This window comes from Eumetopias jubatus, unplaced genomic scaffold (genome assembly GCF_037043125.1).
Source record: "Eumetopias jubatus isolate StellerSeaLion01/CBP00866 unplaced genomic scaffold, mEumJub1_p1.0 scaffold_1, whole genome shotgun sequence".
NCBI classification, from domain to species: Eukaryota; Metazoa; Chordata; class Mammalia; order Carnivora; family Otariidae; genus Eumetopias; species Eumetopias jubatus.
Genome location: NW_028274807.1, coordinates 204,229,516 through 204,241,027, shown reverse-complemented (window position 1 = coordinate 204,241,027; position 11,512 = coordinate 204,229,516). Strand labels below are relative to the sequence as shown.

At 52.4% G+C, this 11,512-nt stretch overlaps 1 protein-coding gene across 2 annotated transcripts in view; it reads left to right on the top strand.

The window, feature by feature from the left end:
• The first annotated feature begins 8,711 nt into the window (after window positions 1-8,711).
• Window positions 8,712-11,512, top strand: part of CRTC1 (CREB regulated transcription coactivator 1) — a 72,536-nt gene continuing 69,735 nt past the window's right edge. For both annotated transcript variants that reach the window (XM_088028928.1, XM_088028926.1), the window contains exon 1: window positions 8,712-8,860. In XM_088028928.1, coding sequence (XP_087885054.1) covers window positions 8,735-8,860 — 126 coding nt within the window. In that variant the 5' untranslated portion in view covers window positions 8,712-8,734. The remainder of the gene's footprint in view (window positions 8,861-11,512) is intronic.

Genomic DNA, 11,512 nt, shown 5'->3' with positions numbered 1-11,512 from the left:
TAAAGTATCTCTTCTGCTGCTAATGGACGATTGATGTCGTGTCTCTGTGACCCACTCACCGTGTAAAGAATTAACCTCATATCTTAGCAGATGTCGTCTCCTAATATTTTCCTTCATTTAATAAAAATGTTATGGTGAAAAGATGGAGCAGGCCCAGCGCTGAGCTTGTGGGGCCTGATGGGTCACAGATTCCTCATGTCCTCTATGTGGTTAGGGGCTCCCCTCCCCTCTTTGCCCTTTTCTAGCATTGCAGAGGAGCTGGAAGGGGGCCTGACCTTTGGCTCAGGGGTGTGGGGCAGTGAGAAGTGTGGCCAGAACTTCTACCAGGTGCCGGGAAGAAAGGGCAAATCTGCCCTGGGCTGGGTGGCCTTCGGAGAGACTCTCTCCAGGTTGTTCCATGGGCCTGGTGGCTTGGCCCCTTGCCACCAGACAGCCGCCAGCTCCTGGCAGGTTGTTTCCATCTGCTCAGTCCTGGGGTGTGCGATTGGGGAGCTGGGGAGCCCCTCTCCCTGGAGGCCGTGATGGCGGAGACGCAGGGCAGGTCCTAAAGGAAGCATGAAGTCATCTTCATTCCATATGGGCCTAAGAGCTCTGTGAATGGCTCCTAACCCCTGCTCTCATGGCTGGCCTCGCCACGAACTGGGCTGTATGTTGGTGGAGAAAGCCTGCTGTTCACGGACAGTTTTCTGAGAGGAGAGGCGTCCAGGATCCCCCTCAAAATGCACCCGCAGGCCTGGTGCTCCTGTGCAGCAGCCACTGGGGCCCCAGAGCGAGGCCGGATGTGTGGGTGGGGGGCAGCGTTGAAATAAAAACTTGGTTGGGAACCAGGAAGGAACCCATGCTGCCAGGGGCATTGAAACGAAAGCAGCAGCCCTTGGGGACTTACCAGAACATTCCAGTCCCTTTTTACCCCCCCCAACCTGAGCTCCCCCAAGGAGAACCCTTCCCTGCTAGAGGCATGGCCCCTTCAGGGGGGGCAGTGAGAATCTTTTGCCAGCTGCAAGTCCCCCCAGATCAGCTCACACCTCAGAACATCTTGTCCCCAATGAGCTGGCAGGGGTGCCGGCGCAGGGGGTGTGGTGGGGGGGGCGCTGCCGTATCTAACCGGGTCGATTGTGCATAACCGTCTGGGCTGGTTCATGGAATGTTCTCAGGGGCCCCCTGCCCCTCCCTCTTCACCCGCCCCCCCGGAAGAAAGGAAAATTATTTTTCGTATTGTAAACTTTAAACACGAAAAAGCTGTTTTTAATTTAGCAGAAACTGGCTTGAATCTTCAGTTTGTGAACGTTTGTGTCCTTCAGAGAAAGGCAGAACATGCATTTGCACACACACCCTTACACAAATGCACGCACATGCGTAAGCTCACATGCACACCTGCACTCACGCATTGTGGCATGCACGCTCACGTGGTGACACTGGTGCTCACATGTAGCCTTGCTTGTATGCTCAACGACGTGCTCACGTGCTTGCTCACACAAACACAATCACACTCACCCTTGGACCAGCCTGGGCCTCTCTACTTAGCACCCTGAAGGGGTCTGGAGCCTGTCACCTCATCTCCTCCATTCACCTTTCACCCAGGGCAGCTTGGGCCATGAATGGCCAGCCACTGCATGTAGGGACTGAGCCTGGGGAAAGCCCGTGTGCTTCCAGATGGCCTGCTTCCCCACCAAGGCCCTGGATGCGGCCGGCAGGAGCCTCCCTCCACACCTGGGCTCGGGCTGTGGGAAAACACTGTCTCCCGGGACGGTGGGATTCAGGCCCGCTAGAGGCAGGCCAAGTGTGACTTCTGGGGCCTCGCAGCAAGCGAGGCCAAAGGGGCCTCCGGGGAGCTGTGTGAGGTGGGAATCTGCCCCGGACCTGGCCAGCTTGGAAACCTGCCCCTGGCTTTGTCTCCAAGAACGTAGCTCCTTCTCCTGTGTTCTCACAGGCCCCAGAGATTTTGCTTCTCATGGTGGAGACTCAGTGCTTGGGTTTTATTAGGGGCACCTGGCCTTGGAGGCACAGTCCGAACGTTTACCGCACAAACGAGAGGTCCTGGGGTGGGGAGGTGGGAGCAGAGCCTCACCCACTCCAGTGTCCATGGGTACCATCTGCCTGTGGACCCCAAGGGCAAGAGGGCCGTGAAGCCGCCTACAGCAAGGCTGCAGCTTACATCTTGTGGCTGACCCTGCTTATTGCCATCCCGGCTGCCATTTCTCCCTCCTCACCAACAGAGCCCCGATTTGGAGCCAGCATTAGCGTGCCCAGCCTCGGGGGTTAATTTAGGATTTGGCTGAGCCATTCTTGGCAACGCCTTTTGCTGGGGTTGTTTTTGATTTGGGCGCATTTCCCAGATCTGGCCAGCAAGCTTTAAGGGGAGGTCTGGGTGGGGGGGTTTCTGGACACAAGAGAGGCCTTATTGCCCCCTTTCCTCCCTTACTGCTTCCTGTGAGGACACGATGCCAGGAACTTCTGCAGCCATCTTGTGGCCATGAGGAGCAAGTTAAGCGAGGTGCTGCGATGCCTCCTCCCAAAGTGCTGAAATCACAGAGCCACCTGTCCCACCCTGGAACCTCTGACCTCCAGACTCCCTTTTTATGAGAAATCACAATGCCTGTGTTGCTTAAGTTACCAGTGGTTAGATATTCTGATACTTGTAACTCAAAACAGTTTCAAATTTATATTATAAATGTAGCATGCTGGGGATTGCCCATCTTATAGAAGACGGGGTTTTTATTGCAAGCAACAGAAACTGCCTCAGGCTGATTTAAATGGCAAAAATGTGCATTGGAAGGCTGTTCATTTCCTCACAAAAGTGGCAGGAAGGCTGGAAAACCAGGCTCAGAAAACAGTAGAAATCAAGGGGGTGAGGCAGCCAGGGCGATCAGCTGAAATCATGCCGGGGAACTGGTTGGCGGGGACACTTCTGCCATCACCATGGAATCCAGATGCCTCAATTGGCACTGCCACCTGCCCTTGGGCACTCAGCCATAGCTGCCCCTGAAAACCAGATGCCCCTGTCTTGTCTTGATGCTACTTCTTTGCACCACTTGTTCTGGAGCACAAACATCCTGTTGGCCTAGCCCATGCCCTGTGTCAATGCCCTAGCTGCCTGGGGAGTGGGGGAAAGGGGTACCTCAGTGTGTGTTGCTACCGCTGGGTAACAAACAGCCCCGTGTCTCAATGGCATGCAAAAATGGATGTTTGTTTTCTCATGTGTCTGTGATTCCGCTGGAGGGTGCTTGTTCTGGGCTGCCCTCGGCTGGGCATGCTCTGCCTCCTGGTGCAAGGCTGTGGAGTAGCCGGGAGTCTCAGATCCACCTGTCTCACAGCCTCGGACTAGCAGCTGGCCAACATGCTCTACAGTGCCACCAGAGGACAAGTGGAATCACGCGAGCCTTCTAAGGTCCCTATCTGGAAACCGTATGCTGTCTCTTCTGCCCATATGCCTTTGGCCAAAGCAGATGACAGGGTCAAGTCCAGAATCAGGGCTGGGGACATATCCTCAAACTTGAGAAGGAAGACCTACATAGGAGTGTTGCAAAGGGCAGGACACAGGAACAGAGGCGGACTGAGGCCATCGTTGGATCAGTCATACCAGTGGCTTTAGTTTAGTTTAGTTTTTTTTTTTTTTAATTTTTATTTATTTGACAGAGAGCGAGAGAGGGAACACAAGCATGGGATGAGGGAGAGAGAGAAGCAAACTTCCCGTGGAGCAGGGATCCTGATGCGGGGCTCGATCCCGGGGCCCTGGGATCATGACCTGAGCCGCTGCCCCTGTCCTGCCATCCCATAAAGCCGTCCCCTGGGCCCCTGCCCCCTCAGTTCCAGCTTCTTGCTACCCTCTTTGGCAGCTCTGCGTTATCCCTCCCCCCTTCACCTACACTCAGCCTGGGATGGGGGAGAGGATAAGAGGCCTAGGTCCTCAGCGAACCCCTTCCTATTCCATGGTAAAGGGTGAGTTCCATGCCTGGCCATTTCCGGCTTCCTTCAGGTTCTCCCCTTTTGCTTCGTAATCAAACCTGGCTCTTGCTTTGCCTTTCAAAACTTTGATGAGGGCCTGGTTTGGAAGTCAAAGACGGGCCCTGGATGGTTTTCCTCTTTGCCTTCCTGCTCCGATGGCCCGAATTCACCTCTACGCGATGTGGGTACCCCGGATTGACTAAGATTCCATATAAGGTAGTGCAGAAAAGCAAGGCATGAAAACTAAACTCTCGAGGTAGGGTTTTCTTCCCTAACAGCTATTGAATGCTTGCGAGGAAGCAGGCGCTGAGTTAAGTGCTTTACATGCGTTATCTATTTAATCTTCCCAAGAGCCTGCAACGAGGAGTACCGCCATCCACATTTAACACAGGGCAGCCTGGCTCAGAGAGAAGTCACTTTTCCGTTGTCAAACAGGTGGAGAATTGGTAAGGGCTGGACCACTAAGGAATGTTCAGGAGTTTAGGTTTGTTTTATTATTATTATTTTTACAGATTTATTCAAGTAATCTCTACACTTAATGTGGGGCTCGAACCCACGACCCCGAGACCCAAGAGTCGTGTGTTCCTCCAACTGAGCCAGCCAGGTGCCCCAGGAGTTTAGGTTTTAATTTAGCTTGTATGCTGAGAAGTGCTATGGCCTGGATGCAGAGGAAGGGCATTCTAGGCAGGGAGACAGCCTGTGGCAGAATGCAGCAAGGCTGGAGTGGCGGACGTGAGAAAGGGAAGAGTGGGAGATGATGCTGGGGAAGCTGGCCAGGAACAAATGGAGCTAGGCAGGACTATGAAGCAGAGGAGAGAAAACCATATTCTGCAGGCAGCAGGAAATGCCTTAAAGGGACTCACTTCTTAGCTCACACTTGGATGTGGTGTGTAACTAAAGTGAAACTATTCAACAATTGGATACTCCCAGCCCTTTTGGGTCAGGGTTGGCTGGGGAAGAACTCCAGGCTGGGTGACCCTAGAGTGAGGAACACAGCTCTTCTTAGGGGTCAGGATGGGCTTTCTGGAGGGAGGGGGCATTTGAGGTGGGTTTTGAGGGATGAATAGGAGTTTCCCAGGCAGAAAATGATTCATTTAACGAACACTTCCTAACTCTCCCTCTGTGCCTAGGTTTGTGTTAGCTCTGGGGACCCAGGAAAACAGAATGAATAAGCAAGTATAAAATAAGGCTTAGGGGCGCTTGGGTGGCTCAGTTGGGTTGAGCGTCCAACTCATGATTTTGGCTCAGGTCATGGTTTCATGGGCTATGAAATCGAGCCCCTGTGTCAGGCTCTGAGCTCAGCAGGGAGTTTGCCTGAGATTCTCTCCTTCTCCCTCTCCCTCTGCCCCTCCCTTCACATTTGTGTGTGTGTGTGCGCATGCGTGCGTGTGCGCTCTCGCGCTCCAAAATAAATAAATAAATCTTTTTTTTTTTTTTTTAAATGAGGCTTAAAGTGCTCAGACCCTTCAAGGGATAAAGAATAAGCCTTAAGACTAAGGTGTTGGTATGTCTGTGTCCTCTGTGCATCACACAGGGAACTTGAGCCCAGGAGTGTTTGGGTAGGGTGAACATACTTTCAGCTTCTGGTCTCAGTTGGTCTAGCAGGGAGCAGATAGCACCCTGGAAACAGCTGCCTTCAGAGAGTGGGATGTTCACGGGACATGGGACACACATAGGGACAGATTTCAGATAGGCCCTCAGGGAGGGTCTTTCAGAGGAGAGACCTGAAAATGAGAAGGTGCCACAACGATGCAGAAGCAGTCGGCAGAGGCTCCCGTGCATGCCGAGATCTGGAGGTGGTACAGCAAGAAGGCTGGACTGGCTGGAATGAGAGGCCAGGGAGGCGGGAGGGGGATGAGGGCCTCCTGAGTCGCCAGGAGGAGGGTGGATTTTTTTCCTAAGTGTGATGGGGAGCATGAGATCCACCCTGACTTACAGAGACCATGGGCTGGTCCAAGAAGCCCGCCCAGGCCACACTAGCATTAGCAGCTTTCTTTGATGAGTGAAGAAAGCAAAAACAGCAGGGCTGGGTTCTGCCCTGGTCACCAGACGCTTCAGCCTCGCCTTCCTCGGACTGGGGGTCAATGGAACGGGAGGAGGGCTTGGGTCATTGTCCGGCCATTACGCAATAAGCAGGCTCACAGCTTCCTCTGACTCATCACCAGGGTTTAGGACGGATTGGGTTACTGCCTGGGTGTGGGGTGAATGGGGGTGAGTAGGGCAAGCAGTGGATCTTCACCTCTGCTCTGCGGGCATGGCCCAGTTCGGGACCTGATAACCACTGCTACCTACCAAATCTTTTTATTTTCTCTGCCCAGAAACTGGCTTAGTGCAGACATATGTAAGGGATCAGGATTACCAGCAATTTCTGAGCACTTGTTTTAAGCTAGGCACCTGACATGTATTGACAGCATTTAAACCTTACAAAACCCAGTGCGGAGAAGAAAGCTGAGCTCTGCTGTCAGGTCTGAGGTCTAGTCCTGGCTCTGGCACTTAACTTCATACAGGCAGCTGCCATTCCTCCTCTGTCTGTATTTCCTCTCCTATCTTATAGGATGGTGGCTGGAATTGGAAGCCGTATTTGTAGAATGCCCAGCTCTGCACCTGACTCCCAGAAGCTGTGGTCTGTGGTCTCTGTCAGCACCAGAGACAGAAAATAGACTTCAAATCGACTTCAGCAAAGAAGAGAACAAATTATTGGCTCATATAACTGAAAATGTAGGAGTGTTTAGTTAGCTTCAGGCATGGCTGGATCCAGGAGCTCAGTGTCTAACTTTGGCTCTGTTTTTCTCTGTGTAAGGGCCACTCTCTTGGGACATCTCTCTTAAGTAGTGACCTCTGACACAGCAAATTTGTGTTATCCTTCAAACCAGCCATCCAAGCAAAAAGGGTGCTTCTCCTTCCAGTGGTTCAAGCAAAAATTTCAGAATTGCGTCTCATTGTGCAAACAGGATCACGTGCCTGCCTTGAGCCAATCATGAAGGCAAAGCAATGGGCTCTGATGATTGGCAAAGACCTCCAACTTGGGAAGGTGGGTTTGTGGGGAGAGAGGGTAATGAAGCTCATGCCATCCACATATCATGGACTGAAAATTGCAGAATGTTCCCTGGGCAGTTGGTTGTTGGCACCCAAAAGGGGAGGGCAGATGCTTGTTGGACAAAAACCTTAGAAGACCATGAAAGTGCTCAAAACCATATGAACAAAAAGGATAAAATAAAGCAGCGATAGTGCCCAGGATAATCCAAATTAAAATCTAGCTATCTATATATTTAATATGGACAGTATTCAGTGAACAGTTGTAAAGTGTGAATAAAAGCATGTTCAGAAAATAATGGTGATTCCCCCTATGATCATCACCAGCAATCCCTCCAGCCATCCCTCACCCTAGTAAAAAGTGTGCTTTTTAAAAATCTTTTCTCTTTCTTTCTTTCAAGTGTGCTTTTTGTTCAGTTAGAGCTGTCCCACAGTTCCCTAGCTGCCCCTCTTGGCTTCCGCCCTGTCCATGCCTGGAAATCCCTGGAGCCTTCTGAATGTAAACCTTTGATATTGGTGGTCATGGTCCCTCTGCTTGGGAAGGGACAGTTAGACGTCAGAACCTTTCTTGTTTCCTTGGGTCCCCCATCTGCCACTGGGAAGACCCTGCTACCCTCTTCACTGCTGGATCTAGTCTAGGTGCGATTTCTGAACCTTTCCTATAGCACCCCATGTCAAACTTGTGTTCCTTCAGGCTTAAGGATCCAGAGAGTAGAAACTGGTCAAATGTAAGGTGATAGGGAAAACAAGATGTTAAATATGATGCCTGGGATTTAGGGCTGTGGGGGCTGCTGACAAGGTTCAGGCCTCAGCTCAAATGTCCCCCCTACTTCCCTGACAGTGGTGGCCAGGAGCCTCCCTCCCTACCATCAGTATCCTGCCAGACCATTACTAGTTTTCTTTTCTTTCTTTTTTATTTTTTAAAGATTTTATTTATTTATTTGACACACACACACAGCACAAGCAGGGGGAGCAGCAGGCAGGAGAGGGAGAAGCATGCTCCCCGCGGAGCAGGGAGCCTGATGTGGGGCTGATCGGAGGACCCCGGGATCATGACCTGAGCCATCCAGGCGCCCCTAGTTTTATTTTCCACATCACAATTATCTCCATCAGAAATGTTCTTGGGTCATTTGTTGGTTATGTCTGTCCCCGTCCCTAATTGCGCACCCCGTCAGGTCAGGGACCACGTCTGCTTGCTCACGCCTTTTCCTCAGTGTGCCTGGCACATACAGGCGCTCAATAAATATTCGTTGAATGGATGAATGCACGAATGAGCAACTCCCTGAACTGGTCTCAAAGCTGAACTAGTCCGAGGCCCAGCTCAGCATCGGGGTGCTACCTGTCTTTGTGGGTTGCTGGCCCCATCCTTGTAATTTGGAAGGTTTTGGGTCCGGCGGTCTCCTTGGGGGCTCCAGGGCCCCAGCCCGTCGGCGAACCATGCTTGTCCAATAGGCAGGCGGCCGCTGTCCAGCGGGCCAGGAGTCTACGCACTACGCATGTGCTCAAACCCTACTCTTTCCACCCGCCAACCCCCCGCCTCTTCTGATGGACCCGAGCGCGCGGCTGGGCGTACGCATGCGCTTTCGCCCCCGCGCCGCGCACTGCTCCCGTACGCCTGCGCCGCACTCACGACCACCAAGGCGCCTGCGCACTGCCCGCCGCCCGCGGGCCCGGCCGGCGCTTGCGCGGTGGCACTGGCGAGTGGGGGGGGTGAGGAGGTGGAGGAGGAGGAGGAGGAGGAGGCGGCGGCGAGAAGATGGCGACTTCGAACAATCCGCGGAAATTCAGCGAGAAGATCGCCCTGCACAACCAGAAGCAGGCAGAGGAGACAGCGGCCTTCGAGGAGGTCATGAAGGACTTGAGCCTGACGCGGGCCGCGCGGGTAAGGGGGCTGTCCGCCCCGACCCTTCGGGGCCGGGAAGGGAGGGAGGGGGCGCGTGTCCGGCGTGTGCACGGGGCGGGGGGCGCGCGGCGGGGGCGGGGCGCGCGCGGCGGGGCGGGGCTTGGCACAGCCTGAGGGTACAGGTGTTCCTACGCCCCGGGCATCGTGGGCGGGACAGGTGCCCCCACATCACGGATACCTGAAAGGGTTCAGGTGCCCCTACATCATTGCTACTTGGAGGTGGGGATAGGTGTCACTATTTCATTATTATTTGGAGGGGACAGTGGCCTCTACATCATTACTACATACATTACTCCATCATGTGGAGTAGGTGCCACCACATCATTGTTACCTGAGGAGGGACAGGTGTCCCTACATCCTTGCTACCTGAGAGGGTCAAATGCCTCCATATCACTGCTACCTAGGGAAGACAGGATGATACTGTGAGGTGTATGAACTGGGCGCTGCTTGCAAGCATCATTGTTACTTGGGGAAGGGGGGATAGATGTTCCCACGTAGTTCGTACCTGGTGCGGGAAAAGTACCTCCGTATCATTGTGAACTAAGGGGAACAGCTGTCCCCACATCATTGCTACCTAAAGGGATGGGTGTCTCTACATCTTTGTCACCTGTACCTTCACTCCCTGGGTGTTGGAAGAAGGACAGGTATCTTCATTTGTAGACTTGAGGTGGGATAGGTATTTCTTCCTTTCGGATTATCTGAAGGAAAGTTTTGGTGCCCTCTCCTGTGGGGACCTGAGGGTGGTCAGGAAGACAGATTGTGCTCCATCCTGGAGCTTGGAGTGGAGACAGCTACCCCTTCCCCATGTAGCCCATATGGTGGGGACCAGGTTGTGTTCCTCCCACTGAGACAAGGGACAGCTGGCCACAGATGGCTCCTGGCCTCTCAGGACCAGGGTGGAGGGACAGTTCTTCCTCAAGTTGCTGGCTGTGTTTGGCGTGCAGGGGCAGGCCAGGTTACCTGCTAACCTCACCTGGGAAGCTGCTGTGGGCCCTGAGAGGAGTTGGAGGCTTGGCTCTTCTCCTGGGCCCAGCTCTCTGGCCACATGACTGCACTGAGGTCCCAAGCTCCTCAGGCCTCAGTATCCTCTTTTGTCAGGTGTGTCTAGCAAGTCCTTCCTTGTGGGTCAAAGAGGAGAGCACGCTTTGCACAGGTGGCAGTAAGTCTCTGCTGCATTCCTGCAGAATGGCGGGACCCTCCCCCCTGTCCTGCATCCTAAGGCCTTGGGGAGGGTTTGCATGGGAGCTGCAGACACCCATGTGGCTGGTTTCTGGATTTGGCCTCCGATCTGACTGTCCTAGGCAGACATACCTGTGTGACGTGAGCCTCAGGCTCTGATTCTTCAGGTGGAATTTTCAGGTCATACTGTTTTCTAATTAGTTGCTTGTTTCTTTGTGAGATCATGACCACGTAGGCTAGAATGTGTATCTTCATTTCTGTGCATTTGTTTGGCACATATTGATGGGGTGCTCACCATTGACCAGGTACCGTCTGTTCCTGCTCCGGCAGCTCATGTTTTTGCTTAGCATGTAGAGGAAGAGATGGTCGGTGAATGAATGAATGAATGAATGAAAGCAAGCAAGCAAGCACCTTGAGTGTCCCCATAAGTCAGGGCTTCTGAGGGCAAGAATGTCCACTTTATCTTGTCTCACGCAGTAGGTGTATGTAGTGTGACAGGAAGAAGGGGGTCATGCTAGGTTAATGGCTGTTTTCATGACTGGATGTCTGGTTTCTGCATTGGATTTGGAAATGTATTATTGTTTTTAAAAAGATTTCATTAAAGTAATAGTTTTATTGATGTATGGTTTGTGTACTGAATAATTTATCTGTTGAACGTGTAAAAATTAGTGGTTTTTAGTGTATTTTACAGAGTAGTGCAACCATCACCAGCGTCTAATTCCAGAACACTTCATCACCCTCGAAAGAAATCCCATCCCATGTGCAGTCACTCTCCATTCCTCCCTCCCTCAGCCCCTGGTAACCACCAATCTGCTTTTTGTCTCTATGGATTTACCTTTTCTGGACATTTCATATACATGGGATCCTACATCGTGTGGCCTTTTGTGTCTGGCTTTTCTCACTCAGCATAATATTTTCAAGGTTCATCCACATTGTAGTGTATATCAGAGAACTTCATTGCTTTTAATGGCCAAGTAATACTCCACTGAACACGTGGAGCACATTTGCCTATATGTCATCTATTGATAGAGTTAGAAAAGATTTGTAAGATATGCAGATAGCCATTCTCTTGTTCTTGGTAACCATTCTCTGTCTCTTTCTTCCCTCTCTCGCCTTCCTTTACACTGGGAGTTGGGCGTGAGCCCTGGGCGGAGGTGAACTTACACTGGATCTTGTGAGACAGAGCAGTGTTTTGTATGGGGGGCAATTCTGTCCCGCAGGGACATTAGGCAGTGTCTGGAGACATTTTGGTTGTCTTGTCTGGGGTAGAGGGGCGCTCCTGGCATCTAGTGGGTAGAGAATAGGAATGCTGTTCAACACCTCACGATTCATGGATGGCCCCCACCACAGAGAGCAACGCAGGCCCAAAAGTCAGCAGTGCTGAGCCCTTCAGTTTGGAGGAAATGTTGAGGGGGCGGGGGTACAAGCTTTGCACCTGGTCAGATAGAGGTC